The 26,598-nt window shown below is 39.2% G+C and overlaps 2 protein-coding genes across 11 annotated transcripts in view; one reads left to right on the plus strand and one right to left on the minus strand.

The window, feature by feature from the left end:
- The window catches only part of Scn3a (sodium voltage-gated channel alpha subunit 3), a 110,880-nt gene that overhangs the window by 76,875 nt on the left and 7,407 nt on the right, over positions 1-26,598 (minus strand). For all 9 annotated transcript variants that reach the window (XM_031370463.1, XM_031370470.1, XM_031370469.1 and 6 more), the window contains exon 2: positions 5,510-5,823. In XM_031370463.1, the coding sequence (XP_031226323.1) occupies positions 5,510-5,773 (264 nt within the window). In that variant the 5' untranslated portion in view covers positions 5,774-5,823. The remainder of the gene's footprint in view (positions 1-5,509; positions 5,824-26,598) is intronic.
- The window catches only part of LOC116090245 (sodium channel protein type 2 subunit alpha), a 173,977-nt gene continuing 172,279 nt past the window's right edge, over positions 24,901-26,598 (plus strand). The window contains exon 1 of one of the 2 annotated variants that reach the window (XM_031370459.1): positions 24,901-24,990. The gene's annotated coding sequence lies outside the window, so the exon portion shown is untranslated. The remainder of the gene's footprint in view (positions 24,991-26,598) is intronic. The other variant, XM_031370462.1, reaches the window with a different exon arrangement.

Here is a 26,598-nt window from a genome sequence, read left to right on the forward strand (position 1 = left end):
TGGTTTGTCCTTCCTTCAGTCTCTGCTCCATAGTTAATCTCTGCAACTCCTTCTGTGGGTATTTTGTTTCCCCTTTTAAGAAGGAATGAAATGTCCACACTTTGATCTTTCTTCTTCTTGAGTTTCTTGTGGTTTATGGGTTGTTCTTCCTGTATTCCTAACTTCTGGGCTAATTATTCAATCTCTTTTTCCATTCTCAGTACCCAAATCACTCCCTCCTTTATATTTTCCCAGATAAATCACACCGCCTTCTGATCATTCCTTAGCTGGTTCTCCAGCCACTAACTCTTAGTATATTACTTTGCACTCTTTCACAGGTTGCTGGTAATCATCATCAAGTAGCAATTTCCACGCAGGGTTCATTTGTGGGAGAACCTGGTTAGATGCTTTTATAAATGACTGTGCACAAAGAACCTGCAGTTTATGGCTGCATTTACCCCACGGTTTTTAATAGTGTGCTTTGCCAATAAATGCTTGTTCTAATTAAATATGGGTTTACCTTTAAGGCACTGTTCACCTTCATGACATCTGTTGTATGTACTGATTTACTTAATAATATGTTTGCACCTTTTTACTAAGGCTATATCCCATACATTCACAGCAACTCACAACAGGCTCTGTTTGAAGAGGCAAGCAGGGATGTTTATACTGTGAGCAGAAAGGGCAGAGACAACAAGCAACCCTTTCATCGCCAATCTGGGTTTAAGACCATCGAGCAAACTGTTACTTAACTAACCATTTTCAGTGAGCTGAGCTCTATAAATTCTAGGAAGAGGGCAAGTAAACTATCCCTTACTAGCATCAAGATAACCTGCAAGTGACAATGAGCCTCACTAAGCCTGCCCTTTAACTACAGACGCAGAAGTGGGCTTGTCACGAATTCACAGTACAGCAATCAAGATCCATTTAGGCATCAGAATGGCAACAATAGTGTGTAAAAGTTCACAATGATTTAAAGTGCATTAACTCATGCTCTTTGAAACAATTTCTCTGAAAAAAAGCAATTTCTGCTTGCAACATTAGAAGGGGTGTGTATTTTGAAATATCTCCCAAAATAGACTACACAAGAATGAATTGTCCTTTAAACATGAAACCTCTGCTTCGCCTGCAAGGTTAGCCTGTGGGTGCCAGTGGCTCAGAGACTGATGAATGTGGTACATCAACCCTGAATGTATAACAATGCATACCCCGAGCTCTGAGAAACAAGGAGTAAAATTCTAATGATCTATGTAGTGAAAGAATTACAAAGCAATGTTTGAAGTCTGGGGTTCTGATGTTATCAACTGATGTACCTATACCAAAAACTGCAGGAGAATATAAGAGATGGCTGGAATGCAGAGAAGTTACACTCACTAAAGTCGGGTTTCCAAGTAACAATAGGTGGTGAGCTCAGCACCTTAAAAAGATTTGGAGCTTATCGCCAGTATTGTTATAAACACTGTGGCTGAAGTTTGTCACAATGTAACCATTGTTACCTGGAGTGCTAATTACTTTTTTCCTGAATAAATACTAATAAGTTCACTGAAATTCTTAGTTTTGTGAAAGAAGCAGCAGATTTATACCTCAATGGAATATATCAGGCACCAAATTTTAAAAGTTGAAACAGCCCAGGACAACAACAGGATAACTGAGAGGAGTCTCTGTGAGGATCCAGTACTGATAAATGCAACAGAGGCCAGAGGCCTTGAACCTGACCAGTGACTCACAGCAATGAACATTTGCAAGTAAGGCTGTTTGGGAAAATAAAGTATTCCGTGTGATCACCCTGACACACCGCAGCTGCCATGGCTAGATGGTTTTTGTTTGGTTGTTTTGTTTTGTTTTTGTTCATGGCGGGAGTAGTGTTACAAGGCAGGGGTGGAAGTTATATACAAAAGGACAGAGAGATGAGTTGGATTGGAGTACATGATGTGAAATTCACAAAGACTCAATAAAGTGTTTAAAAGTGTGGTGCACCTAACTTTTGACCACCTTATTTTACATTCATTGTTACTTCAGAGAGTTTGACTAGCAGTCAAGAGCGCCAATCCTTATTTTGTCATATTCTTTAAAATTTATAAAATATTGTAACAATAAAAATGAGTATTGTAAAAGTTGTTTAATATAAAACAATCAAACACTCTTATGTAGATGTTTGTCTGCAGCAATACTGAAAATACATACATTTTTCTCAATATGAATTTTAAATAACTCCAAACATATTCACTGTATATTTTAAAATAATACATCACTACTAGTTTTTTTAAATGAACATAAATAAATAAAGTCTTTGTGTTTGTTTGTTTGTTTGTTTTTAGTCGAGCTTAAAATCTTGACTCTTACTGTGGTACAAGCCCAAAATAAGAACAATTTTTAGACATTGGAGTTAATTGTAATAAGGCTATATTTCAATGACCCTCACATCACCAAAGGATTTTACCTCCATAGTAACTAAGAGTTGACCGTTCTGTTGTGCCAAGGAGTGAATTGTAAGCATGATTTTTGGATATAGATTTCCTGCATGATCCTAGTGATTGTCTTCATTCTCAGCCCACAGAGAACAGGTTATATTCATTTAAGAAATGATGTGTGTATTAAGATGGTCTATCCATGAAGTCAAAATTAAAAAAAAAAAAAAAAGGTAAAAGAAAACATTCACTCTAGGTCAAGTCCAAGGATAAGGCCACAGGTGTGCACCATGATAAAGGAAGATCATGAACATACAAAACTATTGCTTTAAACTTATAATGAGTTTATAGAATGAAATACAGATAAAATGAGTACTTTGTACTTAAAAAAAGAAAAAGAAATAAATTAGATTGAGGGTTCTTTTAGTTTATTTTTTAAACCATGTACTGAGTTACTGCCTAAGATTGTGTAAGATAATTCAATGTAATTGCATTCTACAGGAAAAAAATAAAAAAAGAGTGCCAATCCTTGATCTCTCATTGATGGAGCATGACTTTAGTAAGTGAAGGAATTGGCCTTGGCTTTACTTTCCCATCTGGAAATTGAGACTAACAAGAGCAACTGCTTCACTGGCTCATTGGTATGAAATGAACTGGAGTATTCAAGTGGCTCCTGACATAGGGTGAGCCCAACAAATGTTAGCTATTATTATCACGCCACTATTTTTAAGCTGTTAACCTGGCCAACTTAAATGCTATTAAAATATATTGTGGTCTTACTCATCTAGTTATATTAGGCACTAAGATACATCACTAATCAGCGACAGCAAATCATTACATGAAGCTCTTGAGTTCTATCTTGTCTTTTACACAAATTGTCATGAAGTAACACGGCTTTGTACTATGGTGAAGTTCTATGAATTCATACACAATCTTCCCCGTTTAACTTTTAAGAGTCACAAATTATGATTTTACAGGTAGCATCTGAATCCTCATCCTCAGTAGTATTTCATAAATGAAGGCAGGGCTTCTCCCTTGATAGTTTAGAGTCACTATCAATGAATTATGATGCAAGTCTGGTTTCCAATTTGGCGTGAGCAACGCCTGTCCTTTCCCATGAACAGAGGACAATTCTGTTCTCTAGTAGCAAACTAGACAATTAACCAAACTTGAAAGCCTGGCCTGTAACGTCAGATGCCAATTAATTGACATTAAAAATGTATATGTTATATTCTTATATAGAAAAAGAATTATAGTGGTGCTTTTCCCTTAGGAAATCTGTGGGAAAACAAATCGGATGGGAGAGTCCTTGTTGAACTTGGGGTCAAACAGCTAACTTAATCAAATGGTGGGGTTAGCCCAGGCTAGCCCTTTCATAAAGAGATGGTATTGTCGTTAGAAAGGGAATGCTTTTACTGCAAGAAAATATAGCTCTCCTTCCATTGAGAAATATCTCCATTTTCTCCCTTTCTACCCTGGTAAGCCTATCAAACTGTTGGCTCCTTCATTTTGTTTGTTTGTTTGTTTTTGAAGGAGTAATAACAACTTCATATCAAAGTAAAACAAGCTCCCATGTCTTGAAAATAACTTTTAAAACATACTTTGGGGTTTGTAGCTCAAGCTGTTTTCTTAGCCTAGGCTGGCCTTGTGCTCATGACTCTTCTGGCTGTCTTTCAAGTGCTGGGCTTATGAGACAACACACATGGCTGCAAACGTCTATGTTAAAGACATGTTTTTTTCTCAAATGAGGTCTACTTTCCCAGTGTCTGGGAGAAGGATCTTCTCATTAACCATGCTTTATAACATCAGAGCCTCTAAATTCCAAACAGTTCTTGATCATCTCTGCAGTAAATCAGTTTATTTCAGAAGCGTATGAGCGTATATTTGATGCCTTCCTTTGTTAAACTTAGTAAAAAGGACTTATAATGTTTGTAAAGATTTGTTTATTTTCATCTATGTGTATGTCTTTGTATATGTCTGTACATATGTGTGAGAGTATTCACACAGAGAGGGTCAGATCTGCTGGAGTTGTCATTGCAGACAGTCCTGAGCCACCTGACATGGGTGCTGTGAACCAAGCCTCAGTCCTCTGAGTCCTCTGTAGAACAGAGTGCTCTGAACCACTGAGCCATCTCCCATTCCCAGGACTTAAAAGTTCATATATATATATATATATACTACTTAAAGAATGCAGTGTCTTCAACCATTGCTTTTGTAAAGTTCTACTTTGACAAGTAAAGGTGTTCTGTTTAGTTGTTAATCCAGAAATCACCAACTTGGAATGCTATTAATTTGTCTTTATGATAAACTGTTTTCTCATTGTGAAGGTAATCATGATTAAAAGGTACCCAAGTATTCATCTAGGTATTAAAACAATATTCTTTATTTAGATTCTCTATGGCTGTCACGAAGCTAGTTTAAGTATTGAAACTAATTCTGGCAGAACTGTGTAGTTATTTTAAACATCAGAAAAACATAGTCATAGTTGTTCCTTTAAATTGCATGGAGATTCTTGTTACTATTATTATCACTATGTTTTCTCTTCTAACTTTGATATTTCTTCAATTGTGGTAATGTTTTAACAATTTGTACATAGTCTAGAAGTTCTATCATGATCTCAATGAAGCCTATAGAAGTGTCTAATCATATACCAAGTTTAGAGGGAAAGGACTAAAAATGTATGCCTGGGTAAATATGCTTCTCCATGAATTACCTATCTATAGGAATAGATTAATATATTGCTGTCTTATAGGACACACATGATTGTAAGAAATATCAAAACAAGTATGCACTGAAAAATAAGTATAGCATCTACCTTATAACTACAATCTGGCTGTTTATCAAGCAGTTAAATGGATTAACAATAGCAGATGCTTATCTTTGCTGTCAAATTTAAGTTTTCCCATTTATCTCGATACTATGAAATGGGAGAAAGGGTTTATGCTTATTCCTCTGTAACAGAGATTTCATTTCTTATCAATGTTTCTGTTCTTCAAGATGTGTAGCAGTAAAAGGTGCCATGAACTATTTCACAGATGACAATGGCAATGTTCTAATGCACACGCACCCCTGGTTTGCACATCTAATTGAGAATGTATTGGCCATATAAAGTAAGTGCTCACTTTCTTACTGACGTAGTAGGGGTCCAGGTCCTCCAGAGGCTCCGACACCATCTCTGGAGGAATGTCTCCATAAATAAATGGAAGGTTCTTCCCAGCTTCCAAGTCACTGTTTGGCTTTGGTTTGTTCTCATCATCAATGTCTTGTTCTTTCTTGGGTTTCTTGGCTTTCTCTTCTGCAGCACGCTTTTCGATAGCAGCAAGAGATTCTCGAGTGAAAGGGCGGAAGCTCTCAGGTCCCGGGGGTACCAGCAGTGCCTGGGCCATCTTTTCATCCTGCACATTTAATTACGTTTAGCTTCTTGCATAAGAATTGCCTAAGTGGATGGAAAACATGCATGATTGTTAAGAGAGCAAGAGGCAGAGAATGAATAAGAAAGAAAAGCCTGCAGTCCTTGGCTTTGGGGAAAAAATATTGTCCTACTTTGGTGATTAGCTACAAATGTTTACTGTGAAATAACCTTCAATATGATTTTCTGTTATTTCAATATGTTTCAGTAATTTTAAATGATAAATTCCATAAACAGAGCAGAAGCTTATTTTGAACATTAGCTTAATTTAGCCATTTGCAATGTATGCGTATTTCAAATTATACACAATACATAGGGTATATTAGTTGAATAGAAAAACATAAAACATTTAAAAATGGTCTTTTCTGGCACCTTGAGACCAAATGTATTATAGTACACTTCTGTTAAAACAGTAAGGACAGTAATGCTTGTCAGTTTCCTTCAAGGGCCATTTTTCAACACACTTCCAGTGCTACAATATATTAACTCTCCAAATAAAGAAGTGTTGATAACGATGCAGTTATTGTGATACAGGCCTACCTAATTCATTGCATTGCAAGACAGGGAAGAAATTTTGTCTAACCCAAACCATGTCCTAGTTGTCAGCATCATCAACCGAGTCACTAAAAACCGTCTCCGCAACAGCAACGTCGCAGGAGCCTGTGGTTCTAAAAAAGAAGACCCATCTTTTCAAAATACATACACGCATGAGTGAGTGCATATCTACGCCTGTTCATGTACGTGCAGATGTACATGTGTGGATGTGGATGCACATGAACCTACAAATGCGCACATACTTGGATGCCTGGGTCCGGGTGGGGCTGCAAGAGGACAGCCTAGGTGCCATGCTCAAGAACACCCTTCACCTCCGAGGCAGTATCTTACGGTTAGAATAGACTGGCCAGCCAGTGAGCCCCAGAGAACTACCAGTTCTGCCTCTGCATCACTGATATTGCAACTGTGTGCTCCTGTGCCTGATATTTTCATGTTGGTTCTGAGAATTGAACTCAGATCCTCTTGTTTGTAGGGCTAGCACTTTAACAGTTGAGGCATTGCCCTCCCCAACACCCAAGTCCTATTTCCTTTATTTAATTAAGCCAAATCGTTTTGCCTCTTAGGTTTTTCTTTTTTCCTCCTTGGACCCTCTGGAGGTATTTTCTGAGTAGGTCAAATTCTATTTAGTTCCTCTTTGGGTTTCAAGTACTCGAGACAACTTCGATGTTGCGCTGGACTTTGCAGGTAGAGCAAGGCTCTGAAGAACGGATTCTGAGACCACCTTCCCTGGGTTATGCACTACGACTATGCTGCTGATGGCTCATATGATGTTGGATACTGTGGCCCCTTATTGCTTCAGTCCTCATCTATAAAAAGGGAATAATAGAAAATTTAACCTTCATTTCGGGAAATAAATGAGTCCATTTACATTGTTTCTAAAAATAGTTCCTTGGAGTAAAAATTGCTTTGTTAAAGGTACATATCGTCAGCTCTACCAACCATTTTCCTTGCTATGTTATCAGGACTCCTCACAGGTTAACCATTCTCCTTTAAATAAGCTCTTGATGTGCTGGGGACACTACTGACCCAGGCTTCAGAAGAGCCTGCAGAGTTACAGAGCCCAGGGACATAAGACTCTCACCTGGCTGGAGAGGGGTGGATAGAAGGCAAAGGGATGGAGGAACCTGGCTCGATTTCTCGAGGAAGGTAAAACAATTACTTCTGCTGTGACAAACTGTTCAAACTACAAGAATGCTGTAACAGAAGTAGCAGCCCCTTTATTTGTGTTGTCCACAAAAGTCCCATTTTTAAATTCCAGAGAGAAAAGTAGAAACTAAAACAATAAAAAAACATGATGCATCTGTCAGTCCCCTTGGAGAAGGATCTGTGACTAATGGCACAGAATTAATCATCAAAGTCGCTTTGACATTGCCTCTGCTCCCTGCTCCCTCCAGCCCCCACATCCATTCTAGTCTTGGAGCAGTTTACTCCTGAGCCACCCTCTGATGCTTGGCAAGTTGTTGTCTGGAAATACTGAGCACACAGACAATGGGAAAATCAGGACTGTTTAGTAAAAAGAACAGATCATATTGCTTTGTTTTTATTGAATTTGTACTGGAATTACTAGTCCCCTGATACCTTCCAGTGGCAATAAACATAGTTTTCAATCCAAGATGACTTTAAGTTAGCATTTATAACATCCCACCATCATACTGAGCACATTAAATGTTAAATTATTCTTTCACTAATTTTGTAAAAAGAGATCCTGTTTTATGATGCTGGGTGTTTTGCTTGTTTTTGTTTAATTTTTTTTCTAGAACAAGTAGCACATGGGTCAGAAAGGGGATAACAGATCCGATTTACTTAGAAGTAATCTTATCATGTCCTTTGTGCTCTTTACTGATGGCAGACTGTACAAAACTGAACTAAGGCTTCCAGTCATCTCTGGTCCATTTTGAATCCTCTCTTGACTGTATGTTTCTAAATACAGAAGAAGCTGGTGTTTTCTGCTGATTTCTAATACCCAGAGTCAAAACATACCTGTTTCATATCTCTGGTCATGAGCTTGGTGCCTATGAGTCATTCCAGTCATAAAATGGGAAGGCAGCATAGGGAAAAACATGGTTTTCTAGTGGGATAAAATTGCTTTTATATTTGATCATCATGTTGAACTGATGTGCCTTCCTTACTGGCACTGAGAGAAAATAATTTTGAATATGAGGTGGGCATTTGGGGATCCTGTGGAGTCAGACTCAGAGATCCTGTGTGTGTCATTTAGCCTTGTCAAAGCCATAGCAGTATGGAAGATGGTCATGAAGGCTCAGTGGATAATGGTTCCTGTGACACAGCCTCCCAACCTGGACTCTATTCCCAGACTACACATGGCAGAGGGAGAGAACCAACTATCATAAGCCTGTTTTCCAGATGTGTTCAGTGTAATAGATGCCTATATACAGAGGCACACACACGCACACACACACACACACACACACACACACACACACACACACACACACACTCTCTCTCTCTAAGTAAATGTAAAAGTATTTTTTAAGAGAACTTCATTGGTTAGGTGCCAATACTTTGTCATAGAAAAATGGCTGGTTATACACTGATTTTGTTTCATTTCTTTGAAAACTTCTAAGTCTCCAGTTTTCAAAATAAAGTTATATTTCAAATGTCGCATGTGAAAATCTCTCAAAAATCTCAACGGCTCATTCTGATTTCCATAAAATGACATGGAGCATGATACTGTCACAAAAATCATAAATATTTACTTATAAAGGAATAATAATTTACCTTATTTGCTTACAAGTGAAGAATTTGGCTTCTGGGCAAAATGAAGTATAAATGTGTGTGAAATTCTCAGACATCTGTCTAAACCTTGAGCAGACAAATCAGTCCCCTCTTCTCAGCTTTTCCATGACTAGAGGAATTAGAGAATGGCCAACATTTGGACAGGTTTCCATATTCAGTGAGCCCAGAAGCTGCTAACTTCTCTTAACACTTTGCTGTATAGTAAAGTCCAATCAGCTTTCAGGGGCTCTCTTTAAATTTTTTCCTACCTCATTCTAGTTCATTGTGAGCTTATTACAGAACTCTTACATAAGTTCATATCCATATTAGAACAGATATTTAAATTTTAATTCTTGTTGAAGCCTTGATGTGGAAAATATATTATTAATGAGTATATGTGCATTATAATTTATTAAAATTCATCCATTTAATATACCATGTTGACTCCAGTGCTATCTTTTCAGGACAAAAAAAAATAAAAGAAATCCAAAAAGTTGATCCTCTTGATTAAAAAGCAAAGAGCCTGTGTGTGGGTACACATGAGCAAAGCAAACCGAGCCTCTGCAAGTTAATAGAAAGATTGCCATTCACTGTTTCCTATTGTAGAACTGAATCACAGAATTTGATACCCAGAAGGAACCCTTGGGCTATTTATTCAGGGAATAATCATCACAGAAATAATATGTACCAGAAACTTTCCATGGACTATTAAAGTTACCAGCAGATTCATCAGCCCTTTCCTTGAGGAAATTTCAAATCTGCTCAAGATACAGATGCGAATAGATGTTAAAATAGATATCTAAAATACAATCCATATACAACTGGCTATCTGAAGTTCACAAATTGGATCAATTTATTTTGACTAGGAAAGCGAGGGAGAAGTATGGTTCATAAAATGTTTCAGAGGAAGCGATAGGTTTTGTAGACTAAACAGGATTTGACAGGTGATGGTAGTGGTGGTGGCAGTCTGGGAAGTGTTGGCCAGAAGATATGTCACAAGAGACACTGAGGAAGTGTGTGTGTGTGTGTGTGTGTGTGTGTGTGTGTGTGTGTGTGTGTGTGTGTGGACAAAGATGAGAGAGCATGGAGAGCTTGGTAGGAAGTCTCAGCAGTTCATTAAGGCTGACGCCAATGTATATAAAAGATTGGTATGAGGTAAACCTGGAAGGTTAGGCAAGCTATAGAGCACCAAGGGTCTTGAACAGCATGATCAGATAAGCATTGAGATTGAAGGACACAATCAACTTGAAAACTAGCGAGTCAGAAGTAGTATGAAGTCTATAACACGTTGTCTCCAGAGCTATCTTTTCAAGACAAAAATGATAAAAGGAATCTAAGGGGATGAGCCTCTTGATTAAAGAACAAACAGCTTGCGTGTAGGTACCCATAAGCAAAGCAAACAGAGCCCTCTGACAGTTAATGGAAAGATTGCCATTCACTGTTTCCTATTGTAGAGCTGGGCCACAGAATTTGATACCCCAAATTTGATACTCAAAAGGAACAGAGAGGGAGAGATGGCAGAGCACTGCTTTCCATAAGATTGAGTTTCCAGAACTTTTACTATCCCCTCACTGGTTTATCTGCAACCAGACAATTGCCTTTCTAGGGTACTGAGAATATTTTTCTCTGTTATCAAATCAAGGCTCTACAAATGGTAATTCATGACATTGCTTACTTTGTGAAATTGGAAACAGTATCCACAAAATTTTGACCAATCTAGTCTTTTGAATGTATCTTTTGCATAATTATGCATATGTTTATGCCATCATAAATAACTTACTCAGAAGATGTCAGCACATTGTTAGGCAAATCTCTCAAATTTTGAGGACTTTCATTATATGACATTTGTAAAGCAACATCCTTTTATGTTGCCAGAGAGTGCATGAGAAAAGTCACCAGAGAGTGCATAAGAAAAGTCACAGTGTATCGAGGGTTGTCAGGCTCTGAGTAGCAGGTGAGAGCTTTCCAAAATTCCAATTGCACTTGAGAGCTCCAGTTTTAACAGTGACAACAAATGCTGTCATTTGCTTTTCCTGACTGACAGGCTTTCCTTTTGTTCATTTTTTGAATACATGAGACAAATACCCAAGTGTGAATATCATTGTTTGTCAGTGATCTTTTCAAGTGAAAATGGTGTTCCATGAAACACACACAAACATTCACACACATACACACACACACTCATACACATACATTCACATACATACTCAATAAACTCAGACACATACTCATACACACACTCACACATACTCACTTATACTCACACACTCATGCATGCTCAATACACTCTCACACACACACACTCATACACACACATATTCATACACACACACACACACGTGGAAGACAGAGATAGAGAAGACAGAAACAGAAATAGATGCAGAGACAGAGAGACAAAAAAAGAGAAAAACCAACTTACTTGGCTTCTCACTCCAAAAATCCTCCAGGGCTCTTTCTAGAAACAATGTAGTGGCCTTAATACACAGCAGAAATTTCATGGATATTTCTTCTGTTTTATTAAAGTTAGAAAATTAAAAATGTGGCTTTTAAAAAAAAAGGATTGTGATTGATTGATTCACTGGGGGTTTCTTCCATGACCTTTTTTTCTTACTGACAGTATGTGGAAGTATAAAACACAGATAGCTCAGGTCAGCTGCAGCTGCCTCCGCAGGCACTGAACCCCTGCAACTACTGAGTGCCCAGTGCAAAGGCTAACTCACAAGAGAGGGCAAATGGGATCTTGATGTGATTATGAAAACAGAGTAGCTTCACAGTCTTCCCCATAAAGGGTCCTTAAGATCTCCATCATGTCCTTGACAACAGTTCTCCAGAAGGAAGCCCTTATCAAAAGGGGAGGAGAGGTATGGCCACAGACTGTATGAGTAGGCATGGATTCAGCAATTACAAATGGACTCTGGCCACTCTGCTGCATTAGAACATGCTGTTATCCTTTCTCAGCTCCACATCCCCTCACTCTGTAATAGAAAGAATTACAGCAAGGACAGCACATACTTCCTGGGCTAAATGTGACATTTACATATGAAAATCCCACCTAAAGGGTGAACACAGTGGCCCACAGAGAGAGGAGGCCAGTTAGCTTGGGGGAGCAGGGAAATATGGCCAATGTGTCTAGTCAAGGCATGATTATAGGACACAGAAAGTCAGAGAGCTTTCGTGGCTGATTTGCTGTAAGCTGCACCTCATCCCCAGGTCTCTGGAGTAAGCCACACTGACAATAACCCAGGAGAGCAGCGGAGGAGGTTCATAAAGCATGATAATAAATTCTTTTCAGCACCTACTGAGTTGGAGGTGCCTGAGGGACATCTGGTACATAATTAAAATATGTGTCTGAGATGCAGAAAATCTGTCGGAGCTGAGAAAATGTTGATTAAGAGACCCCAAATGACATCATTTAAGAGCAATGGGCAAAGACTGAAAAGTAGACATGACTGCGGGACTTGAAGGAGGGGGACATGGAGGGTGGCAGCCAGTGAAGTCAGGGTGATTGCCTACATATTAGAACAGAAACCTCAAAGATGCTAATTAGAGGCCGTGTACTGGATCCAGCAATTAGCTGAAGTTTTCATCTTAAGAAAGATAAGAAACAGACCCAGAAAACTAAGCAATGTCTCCTGAAATGTCTGTGGCTTAACACACGTTTCCTTGAGGCCAAAAATTTCTACATATTCCATTTTTGTTGAATTAGTTGAACTGTTGTCATGTTGCATTGAATCCAACTATTTTACAATTGGAGTTTAAAGATCTAAGTTGTGCATAAAAACGATGGAAAAATTAATCTGGGCCATTCAGCTTTGTTTTCTGTATCAGTATGCTAGGATTTGATCATCAGCTCATGAATGTTTGTGAAACCAACCAATGCCATGGTTATACACTCTACTAGTTGTTAATGAATCAGAGTCTGAGAAAAATGACACAGTATGCATTAGGGATGTGCTACGGAACTATCAAGGCAAAACACACATCACTGCTAGTCATGTGGTCCCTGACTTCTCATCTTATGAAAATTTCCATAGATACAGTTGGAAAATTTCACTACTAGCTATGTAACTGGTTAATATTCTCATTCCTTCCTCTCTCCATGTGAGTCTCTCCCTTTTTTATGTTAATGCATACTGGAGATAAAATTGATTACTTCTAGTCTGCTATGTCAGAAGGCTATAAATTTACCATCTTAGAGGATAAGAAGTTGCTCTATGCCCTGAACTTGAAATATCACAAAAACTTCACAATGTATTTTTGTGTACTTGATGATGAATGAGTTAACAGGAAAGCTTGGGCCTGTTGCCCAAGAAAATATGTGCTGTTGGTATCAACAAAGGAGATTTTTATAGGAAAGGCAGAGTCTAAAAGATAGGTTGAACTAATTAAATATCCACTGCTAAAGAAACTGTTTATTTGTGTTGTGCTGAGGACTTTACCCAGTCCTTATGCATCCTAGGCAACACTCTACCACTAAGCTAGATCCTCCTCAACCTGAAAAAGAGGTTTCACTTCTTCTTTTGAGTATGTGTGGGGGTGGGGATGGGGAGACAAGCACACACATTTGCATGTCTGCTGGGGATTGAATCTGGGCTCATAGGTAGTAGGCAAGTTCAGTAAGTGGTTGACCACTGAGTAATTCCTACACCTGTTTTTTCCAACAGGACTCTCATTTAGAACTACCGGCTGCTTTATACTTATTGTTGATTCTGTTAGTATCATGAAAAACAGCATGATGTTTTATTGAATGTATATACTGAGCATTTGGCATATTTTCAATAGCTACTAGATATACACAAGTAGAGTTCCATACTACTTTCAATATTTCAAAAGAGCTTTAAAATATTGAAAGTAGTATGGAACTCTACTTGTGTATATAATTTCTGGCTGATATAACTTCCTAGCCAGATAGCTTTGAGATTCCATAATAATAACAGAACTCTGTTAAATGATTTGTATATCTCAGATACACACAAGTAATTTATGTCTATAAACTTAGTCACATGGCAAATGTATCATGGTGATTACAGTTTTACTCTATTGATATTATTTGTATTCTTACTTTACAGATTGATAAATGTAGGTTTATGGAAACTATATACCTTGTCTAAATTTCAAAGTCAGTAAGCTGAAAAACCAGGGTCAAATCTGGATAGTTCAGACAAAAAGTCACATGTCTTATAATGAAATGACCAGACTCTTAAATCACATTTGCTGATGTGGAATTAGGATGCTAGTCATCTCACTGTGGGTTTGGTATGTGTAGAATCTGTACTGGCAATAGAGTGGTCTCACATAGAAAATATAGAAAACAGAAAAGCATTGATAATAAACATCAGACACATTTGTAAATAGATACACGATAAAAAATACTAGCCACATATGTAACTAGTACATGTTCATGTATATGCAGGGAACTTCTGAATTGTATAAAATTAAGTTAAAGCCCTAGAATTGCTCTTCCACATCATGTGTCTTTCAGTGTCTAATCAAGGACTTTGGTACTTCTATTAGAATGACTAAACCCATTAAGAAAATAAGCCTGTGGCCAGGGTACCACGCCATTGCCAAAGCCAAATGCAATTCCGACTTTCTTTGGCTAATGCTCCCTCACTATCTAATGATGAGTGATTGTCAACACGTGAGCACTATTCACCCATTTCCTGTTGAACAAGTGGGCTCTTTTATTGTCTTTTGCTTCCATTGAATCATATCATGGGGGGTGGGGGGTATTTGCCAGAGAAAGAAAGCCCAAGTTCAATCTGCCTTTGGAACCATCATCGAGGAACTAATAATTAGCTTATAGAGGCTGATGTTCTCTGTGACTTTGTCCTTATCAGATCACTTATAAGCTGAGGAGACAAGAGCCAACTCATGACAACAATTAAGCCAACCTTGTTACACAGGAATCAGCCTTCCTGGCTTTAATAGCCCTTGACATTTCTTGCTGAATGTTTGTAAACTGAAGTAGGTTTTGTGTGAGCCCCAGTGTGCTCTCCACCCTGGATACCTCCTCTAAGCTCTACTGCAATCAGTGCTTAAGGAAATGATATGAGACCCCACTCTGGCCAATGAACTTCGAGGACAGTTCTTCAGGGGGCAGGCTGTAAGAAAGAGAATGAGGGGAAGGCATCCTGTCTGTCTAGCACCTTTCTGCTTTCCAGTCACATCCATAGCACTGTCTCAGGCAGCTTCCAAGCAGAGTGGATGCCACTTTGAGGGCAGAGCTGACACAGTGAGTGTGGCCGATCACAGAGACATGTTTAGCCCTGGGCTCTTGATGGACGGCTCAGCTCTTGGACCCAAACAACCTCTGCACTGCTTGTTATGTCCAATAAACATCCTTCCTGATGACAATCCGTTCAGACAGTTTTCCTAGTTAGTTGCTGCTGATATACCAAATAAACAAGTACTTACTGGTCAGTTCAAAACTTAGCCAGCGCAGAAGCCAGGTCAAATCAAACACTAACCATCCATGTGGATGTCCTTTATCCAGTAGAGACAGGTGAGCGCTGGCTCCAGTTACCAAATAAATATAATAAAATGGAAAGTAAACACAATTTATGGCAATTTATAAAATGTACAGAACGAATGTCGCTCTTAAAGGAAAAAGACATAGAGCTGGGTTAATTTCTCTTTCTGGCTTCCGGTGTCTTTCCTTGCTCGCCCCAAGGCCATGCCTGCCACACCTCATCTATTTGTTTATCTATTTGGAGAAACACACAGATGGGGGAGGGGAGGAACAACACTTTCCTGCCTTCTTTTTGTTTGGGTACAGCTGTCCTTGTTAGCAATAAAAATTTCAGTTTGCCTTCCACAAACACAAATTTTATTCTAAAGTAGGTTAGGTACCTTTGGGAGTCATGGCACCTCTGTTTGGAAAAGCTCCAGGCCCCTTCTGGGGATTATCTCATTTGTTCTTAACAATATTCTCTAGAAGGGATTCTGTGTTTTTTCCCTCAGCAAGTCATCCTGCCATGAGTCCTTGACAGATATGTCATTGCTGACTAATTCTGGTGTGCTTGACTTTAGCTCTCTTGCTTCGTCATAATCTGTGTAAAAAGAGAACACAGTGAAGTTAGCCAGGTATGCTGGCCAATGGCAGTGGGGTGGTGTCTGGCTCTGGATCCTGGATTTGAGTCTTGGTTTACCTGGGGCTTTTGATCAGAAAAGCAGACCTGATGCAAAGCAGGCCATTTGATCCTTGCAGACAACACGCCCAGGCATGCTCTAGTAAGCAGGACCGGGAACCACTGACAAGACCCTAGAGTGAGGGTGGGACTCTCTCTTCCAGCTGCTTCGATTCATTCAGTCTTTCTAGAGACAAATGGCAGGTGAAGGGATGTGTCCTGCCTCCTGCTTCCTTGTCTCCTCTCGCTTTTACCTCCTCCCCTTTTCCTTCTTTTCCTCCAATATCCCCAGGAGCAGAGGAAGCTAAAATGTTCCTATTCCTTCTCTAGCTTCTCTCACTTTTTCTCTCCATCTGAAAAGCTGTTTCATTGAGTCCTTAAGATAAAACAAAGCATATTCGATGGCTTCTAAAGGTAACTTTTAGACAAGCACTTTAAACCAGAGCACTATACAAACCCAAAATAACCATCTGATCTTGCTCTCTTTCTATTAGTCATGGCTTATCACAGGCTAACTCAATAAACCTGACTCTACCAGACAAGGTATCTAGTCTACACTCAGAAGTTGATATTTAAAATATTACCTACCTTAGTTCACTTACACAACATTCACAAAGCCTACTAAGAAATTCCCATTTTCTACTTTCTGGCAAAAATTTAAATCCTTGTTTTAAAATTTCATAACATCTATTAAAATTTCTGTCTCTTGGCTCTCCAAAGCTACCAATCTTCTGCTCTACCCTATCACCAGACACAGAATATTATTAAATCCCATCAGACTCTCAGTGACTTAGAATCACTTTAGCCAAGACCGGAAGTGCCTTTGTGACCCGACCTATACATTCCTCTCCAGTCTCTTACTTTGTGGTAACATCAGTGTTGCTCTTCCGTTCTCTGGGTGTAGGACATCATGTGTTACCTCGCCAATCCAGCTGATAGTTTCATATATGTAAATGAAGATTGTATCTGGAAACTTTGGTTTTTAGAATGGGGTTAAATTATATATATGTATTATATATATATGTATATGTATATATATGTGTGTGTGTGTGTATGTTTTCATATATACACACATATGTGAATTTATGTAAATTGGGTTTTCCATAAAAGCTGGGAGTTTTTAGTAGCATTGGTTATATTAATTGTATCACAGATATTATTTTTCTCAATGATATTTTTCTCTATGGAGTCTAAAGGCCCCACTAAAGGTCCACTAAAGGCCCGCTGATGGAAAACTTGGTCCGTAGCCCATGGAGCCTTGGACAGGCCTACCAGGAGGAGCTTTGGTTACTGGAGTCATAGCTTTGAAGGAGATATTGGGAGCCTGCTCTTTCTTCCTCCTATCTCTATTTCTGACCTTTACGAGGTGAACGAGCCTTTACTCCAGAATTTGAATGTGCTGAACTCTGCCATCAGTGCCAAAGCCACTGACAGGGTCATATACAAACATGGACTCCAGAAACGAGCCCAAATTAAACATGTGATCTTTTAAATCGATTTTCTCAGGTATCATGTCCAAGTGTCAGAAGGGTAACATACACTACCGGACAGCAGCTTGCATTCCCAGACTTAAGCTTTACACTGAAATTGCATAGCAGCCAATAATTGCTAATGTTCTCTCCTTCCCAGACACACTGTTGCTGAACGTTGCTTCCCTTGACTTCGCAACTCACAGGTAATTAGGTTTTAAATATTCTGGCCTCTAGCTTGACATATAATGAGAATGACTTTAAATAACCAAACCATCGGCTTAGTCACATTTCTCAGATCTTTGAAAGGTCTTCACCGGGGACATGGTGGAGGAGGGGTGTGAGTAGAGAAGAGGCGATTCTCAGTGCCCGCCCAAACCCTAGCCCAGAAGGCTCCGGCTCTCCTCTGGTCTCTCTCTTCCCCATTCTTAGGAAGCTGCATTTATAAACTGGAGGAAATGCATCTGCTGGCTTTGGCTTCAAGTGGGAGGACAATGTTTATAATCTCAAGTACCCACCAAAAAGATCAACAATTGTTACATGTGGCCTCCCACTCTGATTTTTCATTGCATCCTTTAAAAAAAAAAAAACTAGTATTTTAAGACAGGGTCTCATCTAACCCTGTTTCAAACTCCCTATGTTGCTGAATCAGACTCAGCACTCCAGATAGGCTGTCTCCTAGCTCCTGATATTCTGTGACAATACCCATGTGTGACCAAGCCTGTCTCCGTTTGACATCTGGAGACAAAGTACCACTCAATGACCAGATCAGGCTGTCTCGACATCATCTTATAACTCAGGCTGGACTTGCTATTTGTTCTCAGCCTCCCAAGTGTTTGGATTACAGGTATGTCACAGCTAGCCTGGCTACATTATATCATATGCGACTTCTATCTCGCTTATTTTCAAAAGGGAGCCATGGTTTACAGACTGGGATATAAAATTAGACACGTGAACTTCAATATAGGAGTCAATTAGGCCAAAGTTTATTTTTAAAAACATTTTAGTTACTGTGTGCTCAATGAAGTGCATTTGGAAGTGAGGCCAATGTGGCACACTCCTTCTATCATGTGGATATTGGCTTGAACTCAGGCAGGCTCTGTGGCTTTTACCTGCTGACCGATATCACCAACTCCATTATGTTATGTTAAAAAAAACATCTGTTTTATTTATTATTTGGGATTTAAGGTGGTTTGCCTGTATGTATGTATGTATGTATGTATTATGTATGTATATATTATATACAGATAGATAGATAGATAGATAGATAGATAGATAGATAGATAGATAGAAAGATAGATAGGTAGATATAGGTACATATTTCCAGAGGTAGGGTGGGGGCTGATAGGATCCAGGTATCTGCAGTTGTATACACATTTCCAAAAGTCATGTAAAAGAGACAAACTTGTTCTAAGAACTAAACTGGAGAAATGAAAGTTTTCTTAGCATATACCCTAAGAAACAATAGGCAATGCACTCAGTAGGCATCCAAAGTTAATTTAGCAGAGATTCATCTAAGGCTTAATCAAGTAAGTCTGCTATTGAATAAAATTAGTTCAGAACAAACAATTTCATTTAGAAAGTGATACAACGGTTCATGAACATTGCTCTCATGTGAATGAAGCTGCATGTTGAACTGAGAGAGCCTCCTTAAATGGTGAGCCTACTTTGAGACAATCTTATTAAAACTTCAGCTCTCTAGAAACTTCCCTGAGAAACCGCATTGCATAAATGAGGAAGTGGTAGCTCAAAGAGCATGATGGGAATTTTTCCCTGAAACTGGTCAATGATACCAGGTGTAGAGCCTGACACATATTTAATCAGAATTCTAATTTTTTATGTTTGATATCACTAACATAAAGAATTAAATTTTCGAGAAAGTTGAATTTTGATATTTGAGGTCTTTACATGAAGGTGGTTTTAAAAGGCCAAATGACTGCAGTGGTTTAGTGCAAAATACTGAGCAGTGTCTAGGAAACCAAGCACACATCCAGACCTCATTGTACCCGCCATTCTCCTTGGAGCAAAATAAACATTGCATGGCAGTCCATGTTTACTTACAATAAAAATTTTAGATTAAATCCCATGGATTGCTCTACATGTTGGACTCAAGAGATTCACAACTAAATGTACATTCTAAAAGAATAGTTCACTAATCCATGAGTCCTAACTGTGGTATATAGTGGACATATTTAAAATATTTTCCCTGTCTTGAACTTTCTATTGAACATGATCCAGGATAAAACTAAAACCAAATGCAAAAGCAAACCTCCATCAAAGCAACAACCTTCAGAACAGAATAATGTACCCACCATTATAAACCTCCATCAAAACAACAACCTTCAGAACAGAATAACGCACCCACCATTATAAACCTCCATCAAAACAACAACCTTCAGAACAGAATAACGCACCCACCATTATAACACGTACCAAAGAAGCAAGATATAATGATTACAAATCAAAATGATTTAAGGATTTCCTGTAAAATTTTCATTTATTTTTGCTAGGGGGGTGTGGTGCACAACTTTAATCCCAGCACTCAGGAGGCTACAGCAAGCAGATCTCTTGAGCTCAAGGCCAGCCTAGTCTACAGAATGAGTTTCAGGACTGCCATGGGTACACAGAAACTGTGTCTTGAAAAACAAAAACAACAAACAAACAAACAAGCTAATATTGAGCTAATCAATAAGACAACTTCAGATTGGAAAGGATTCAAGCCATCTAGCTCCTCTAATCTAAGTGTATAACAGGGCTCTCGAAACGCAGCATCAGGATCATACAGAGGGCTTATTGTTAAAGTGATTCTTTCCCTCCCCAAAGCTGCTGCAACAGCTGGGCTGGGTGAGGTCTGCTCTGCATTTCTCACTTGCACACAACTGGTGCTGACACGCTTGGTTAGGAGCCACAAGCACCATTGCCGTGCCTAGTTCATAGAATTAATACGAAAAAGGAGACAAAGCAAAGAAAGGGAACTGCGGTGGGGGGGGGGGGGGGGGGAGCAGAGAGAAGTGAGTAATAAGGACCCCATTGTTTTATTATGATTAATATGCACATAAAAAAACCCAATGTGGGCAGAGCCATGCCTCTGTGTTGTGTTAAAAAAAAAAATCTCATATAGCCCAGGCTGGTTTCTTGCATAGCTAAGGATGACCTTGAACACTTGATCCTCCTGCCTCCTTTTCCCAAGTATTGGAGTTACAGGTATGTACCAACACAGTCGGCAATATTTTGTTTTTATTGTTTAATGTTAGAAACACACACACACACAATGTCCTGTGTATGTATGTAATATGAGTCTCATCTTAATGACTTCTCAGAAATGACAAGCATAGCTCCCCTCCGTCTCATTTATCCACTTAATGTCATGCAGTGTGATTCCACTGAACCTGGAGCCTTGAAGTGATTGATGGCAGTGCTTCACAGAAGCCACCAATGGCTTTCTGTCTCCCTGCCTCCAGCCTGATTGCCACACAGCCTATTTTAATCCCACCAGCCAGAGTGATCTTGGGAGAAGAGAAATTCAATCATGTCATTCTGCACAGAATCCTCCAGCAGCTGCATAGAAAAAAAAAAAAAGTTGCCTGCCTCATGATGCCTGCAAACTAGCTTCTGGCACTCTTTTATGCATAGGAGCATATAGACTGTATTTCCCTGAAATGCTTCTCTTTTAGGAAGCTGGGAAACTTGGGGCTCACCTTCAAGTATGGACCAAATTTGCCTTAGTAAAGAGACCTGCTTACCTCATCAATTCCCAACCCTGCTTAACTGACTCCAAAGGACAGGTCCCCTTAGCCTGTGCTGCATATCTTACTGTAATGTTGATTAGTCATTTGCTGCCTCACAGAAGTTGGTCTATGCTATACTATTTGCCCTCTTGTGGGGATCTCTCTGTTTACCATTCAGCCCACGTTCCCGGAACAGGGCATACTGCTTGCTAAGTGCTCAATGAATTTTATTTGGATCACTCAAGATTTAAGGATTTTTCCACCAGACATTTCATGGCTTTGCATTTAGAGTTAGTAATAGGAAATTCACCCCATGATTTTCAAAGTCCTGTTTCCTATGCATGCAGACATTACTATAACACCACTACCAGGAAAACGGAAGTGTGCAGTGATGTAGAGTCGGCTAAGTAAATAAGGTAGTTTGTCCACCCATTAGGATGAAAAAACAGGGAAAGGATTCATGGCAATAACAAAGCCACATTCCCTCTAGGTACAGTATGTTCTCATTATGTAGTCCCAGTCAGTCCAGAACAAACATGCATTATAATACTGTGCACCCCAAAGATAAACCTACACCTCTGCTGTTGACTAGATTCTCTTCACAATAAAGCAACCTGAGGACTGAATGCTTCATTCTAAGTATCTTACTCACTGCCTTAGAGAAACAATAATGATGGTGAGAGAGAACACTGCTTAAGCACTTACGGCATACCAGGCAATAATGAGCTCAAAACAACCATACAAGATAAATGTGACTAGTGCCCTCATATTTAAGGTACACAAACAATCTTGAGCGAGGTGGGGCTGCAACTGGCCACAGGCCACAAAGGCCAATGACCTCTTATTGGGAAAAATAACCAACTTCTCTGTAAACATTTAACCCATCTACTTCACCAGTAAAGGTGATTTACTTTCCACTCCCTATAAAGCCCCTGTATTCTGGTGAGGGGTTCAAATATGCTCATTCTGCTTGGTTTGAGTCATACTTTGGGGTTCCAAAGCACAGTGCACAGCAATTCTAAGTCAGAAGTCACCTTTGCCTTCTTCGGGCCTCTCAAAGTCTATTCACTTTGTGTTTTGAATTCATACAGTAATTAAAACTCTGTCTTCTGTTTCCTTGAAAAGATAGATACATTTCTGCCTCGGTCTCCTAGCAAATTCTTTGAGGCTAAAAGGACTCTGACGACTTAAAATAACTAGAAAACTGTTCAATAAATAAATAAATACTCGATGAACACCATTGCCTAATTTGAATTCTGAAGATGTCTGTCTAATAGAAATCCACTGATCGCACATAAGAACTCAACACTTGGAACTGTGGCTCCAAATTTTGAAATAATATTTAACATATCGGGTATGCAATCTTTAACAAAACATATCATCCATACAAACTATTTTGACTTTTCTTCCTTTTTCAATTTTGGTGTTAGAACCTAGAAAATTTAAAGGCACGTGTGTGAGCCTTGTTATATTTCCATGGGATGGTGGCCTCACTTACTCCATTACCCTCCTACAAGCAGCCATCCATCCCATACTCCTAAAACAGTAGCCGGAACATGCTAAGTGCTCTTGAAAATGCATTACTTCAGGAAGGGCTATTCCATGTTCTGAGAAGTCCTAAAAGAGAGGGTCTTTGTCTCTGGATTGATAATTTTCTCCTTCCTTTAGTCAGATTGTTGTCCTCAGGGCACGAGATTTTTGTATGAAGAACTACTCCAGTGAACAAACTGGCTTTGCCCTAAGTGAACATTCTTGGTGTGAGTGCACTGGAGCAAACCTTATATTTCCATCTGAGTACAACAGAATTATGGGGAGCTTTCTGTTTTGAAATAAACTGGCAATGCTGCGAATAGAAAGCCAACGACATAGACAAATGGCTAGTCCTTGATCCCTACACCCACTGTAACATCAGCCATATTGACAACCCTGTGGGTTGCCCTTAGCAGTGTCTCTGCTACTGCTTGCTGGTACTGGGTGCTTTAGGCAGTTTCTTTCCAGGCAAACACAGACTGTTTACTGACTGAATCAAAATGACAGCACACTGTTTTCACAACGGAGAGCTGAGAGTCGATTGCCTTTTCTGCTTGGCAACCTGAGGAAACTCTAGATCTGGGATCTTGAGGTACAACTTGCTTGTATCCCTTCAAGATGGCGATGTTGGCTTCCCTACAGGTAGTCAGCCATCCCTCCCACTTGAAGTTTAAAATAGAAAAGCTGGGGGTTTATCTTCTCCCAATCAACGAGGCTTTGATAACTTCCTTCAGCTCAGTGCAAGGGACAAACCCTGATGAGGGAATGGGATGATTTGAGAAGCTCTGAATTGTGTGCTGTGTGGTCTTCAACAGCCCAAGGCCAAGTACATGGTGAGGCCTTCTCTGACAAGAATATCCTGAGAGGAGATGGTTCTCATACCATAGGCCCAGGTCACCTAGTGGTAATACACAGAGATCATAGAGTATATGCCACTGACTCCTTCCTTTCAGAAACAAGATTTAAGAAAGTGATCATTGAAGGAAAGAGAGAGAGAGAGAGAGAGAGAGAGAGAGAGAGAGAGAGAGAGAGAGAGAGATGGAGACAGAGAGATAGACAGAGACAGTGAGAGACAGAGAGACAGTGACAGAGGGAGCAGGCTGAGATAAGCAGTAGGGAATAAAAACAAAGTGTAGAACATACATAGGTTATATAATTCAAGCAATCTGTGTTCTAGACTATTAGACTCTTCTCTGCTCTCACTTGCTAGGGTATATAGCGAACGCCCAGGATCACATGTATTTCGTGTCTACACCCAGAGAAGAGGAAGAAAAAGAGAGAAAAAAATGGCCTTTTTTTAATCTGGGAAAGTCTAGGTCTGTGCCTAGACTTTGCTCTAAATGTTCATCTCTTCTGAGATTAGGGTTGGGGCGTTTAACAGTGCTTGGTGTTCTCTGCAAAGGTCATTGAACCCTGCTTTAAAACCTTTCCCGAGACAAGAGGGTTATACCTAGTAGAGTGTGCACTGATTTGGGGAGGATTTTAGTGAACTAAGCACTTGCCACGGTCCTCCTTATCTCTGCTTAAATCTGCTTGTTGGTGAGTAGATACTATGAAAGCCTTTTGGAAATATAGATTTGAACCCTTCCTAGATCTAGACATTGAAGGTCTGACTATAGATATTCAATATGGCACATGAAATTATCTCATCAAATCCTTTTCTCAGGAACTCTATACAAATGACAGGTTTTTTTTTTAATTTTAAATATTGTCCACTTTTTAAATGAAATATTAACAAGTACTTGGTTAAATAAAGCTTTTTAAAAGGTAGCCTTTTGTAGTAAAGAAAGTGTAAAAATGACATATCTTCATAAGGATCTGATTCAGGACCAAGAGCATCTGCATTTCTGCTTCTTCTCACCGAGCAGAGAGCAGTGGCACTAAAATAGAGCAAAGAGACTGTGTGCCCTGGCCTGATTTAGGTGTTGATGATGCCACGTACCGCAGTGGGGAAGCCAGACAGGAAGGACTCCGTATGGAAAGACAGGAGGAATGCTGGCCACTGAGCAAGTCTTTTGCAGACAAAGAAGAGCCATTAGACCACAGGTAAGTGACATTTTTTTTTTTTGTCTTAGATAGGAACTAGAGTGGCAACGTGTTCAGGAGAGCCAAGAACATTAGCATGATCTCTCTATCTTCACTCTTCTGAAGACAAGGAATCCAGTATGTAAGAAGTAGGCTGGAGCAGGCAGGAAGCATAGGGGAAACCAGGTAGCTCTTCAAGGATGTGGGTGATTCAGAATTCCGATTCTGAATAGGACAGTGTAGTCACTTGCTCTTCAAGTGACCACCCCTACTCTACAATTTAAAAATTCATAGGTTCTTTCTTAGAGCTATTTCAGGTTTGTAGAAAATTGATGAGAAAGTACAGAAAGTTCCCACATCAAGTGCCCCTTCTTGGGCCTTAAATATTTAGTGTTCAGGGTTCTTAATCAGAAGAAATTGAGGAAAACAATCAGCAGTAATTTCTTCGTGCATAAACTTTCCTGGATAGGTTTCTTGTGTGGTGTTGACTATTCAAAAATATTTTTTCTTTTTCTTATTAGCTTGATCTCATATTGTCTGACACCAGCACCATTACCGTGCATGGAAAAAAGTGCATATTATAATGTTACAACTTTGAGGTATAAAGTAAAAAATGTATCTTACAGGTATATAAGAAGTAGCCCTAGTTATTCTGGTGATATATATTGATTTCTCTATGTTAATTTGCATAAATATCCACATCGTGATTTACATATGTTCTTCCAGTTTCCATTGACTCCTGAACATTACCCTTTCCTTTTCAAAATGTATAAATGATATTGAACAGAAAGTTGAAATGCTTCCCTCCACCCAAATTAAATCCATTCTCTTAACTGTTGGCATGTTGGTGGAGGGGAATGGATAAGTCAACAATAAATTTATTTTCTACACTGTCAACTTTAAGGGAGCCCTTCTTCAATGTTTCATTATTATTAGCACTTTGCTGACTTACTATTCATATTTCCAATATGGATAACCCAACTACTTTGCGTGTATTAGAAAGATACACCTTTTAAAATAACTAATTAGTCCCAGTGTATGAATCTAAGTACTGGTTCACAGACCTTCTTCATGAATCTAACTTTGAACATGGTAATGCATTCTTTGTACTTCTGCTAAAAGCAGCAACTATCTGCTTCAAAATATAGATGTTCTCAGTCTAAGATTTAGCAGGCCTTTATGTACTGAACACTTCACCGACTTGATCAGTAGAATGTTAGAAGCTGGACCTGTAGCCCAGTTAAGTAGAAGTATTGAATGATGAGGACCTTGTAGGGGAAAGGCCAGGATATAAACTGCTCTAAAGGGCAGAGAGTGTGCTTTACCTCAGAGAAGACTGTGACAAACCAACACCAAAAAGCACTTAAGGAGTTAACCCGGAAGTGTCTCTTTAAGGAGCTAAGAAGCTGACTCACCTGAAAAATGGAATGCCTTTTTAAGAATGCATTTAATTATTAACCTACTTAGCGATTAACTTAACGCACTTCCTTCTCAGAAACACGACTCTCTGAAAATACATTTAACAAAGAGTTTTGGCTTTGGGTTTGTTGATGTTCTGCAGAACCTGGCTTTCTTTTAAACCTTCCAAGAATCGCAGTCTCAAAATATTGGAAATCAAAGTGTCTCATT

This window comes from Mastomys coucha, unplaced genomic scaffold (genome assembly GCF_008632895.1).
Source record: "Mastomys coucha isolate ucsf_1 unplaced genomic scaffold, UCSF_Mcou_1 pScaffold15, whole genome shotgun sequence".
Lineage (NCBI taxonomy): Eukaryota > Metazoa > Chordata > Mammalia > Rodentia > Muridae > Mastomys > Mastomys coucha.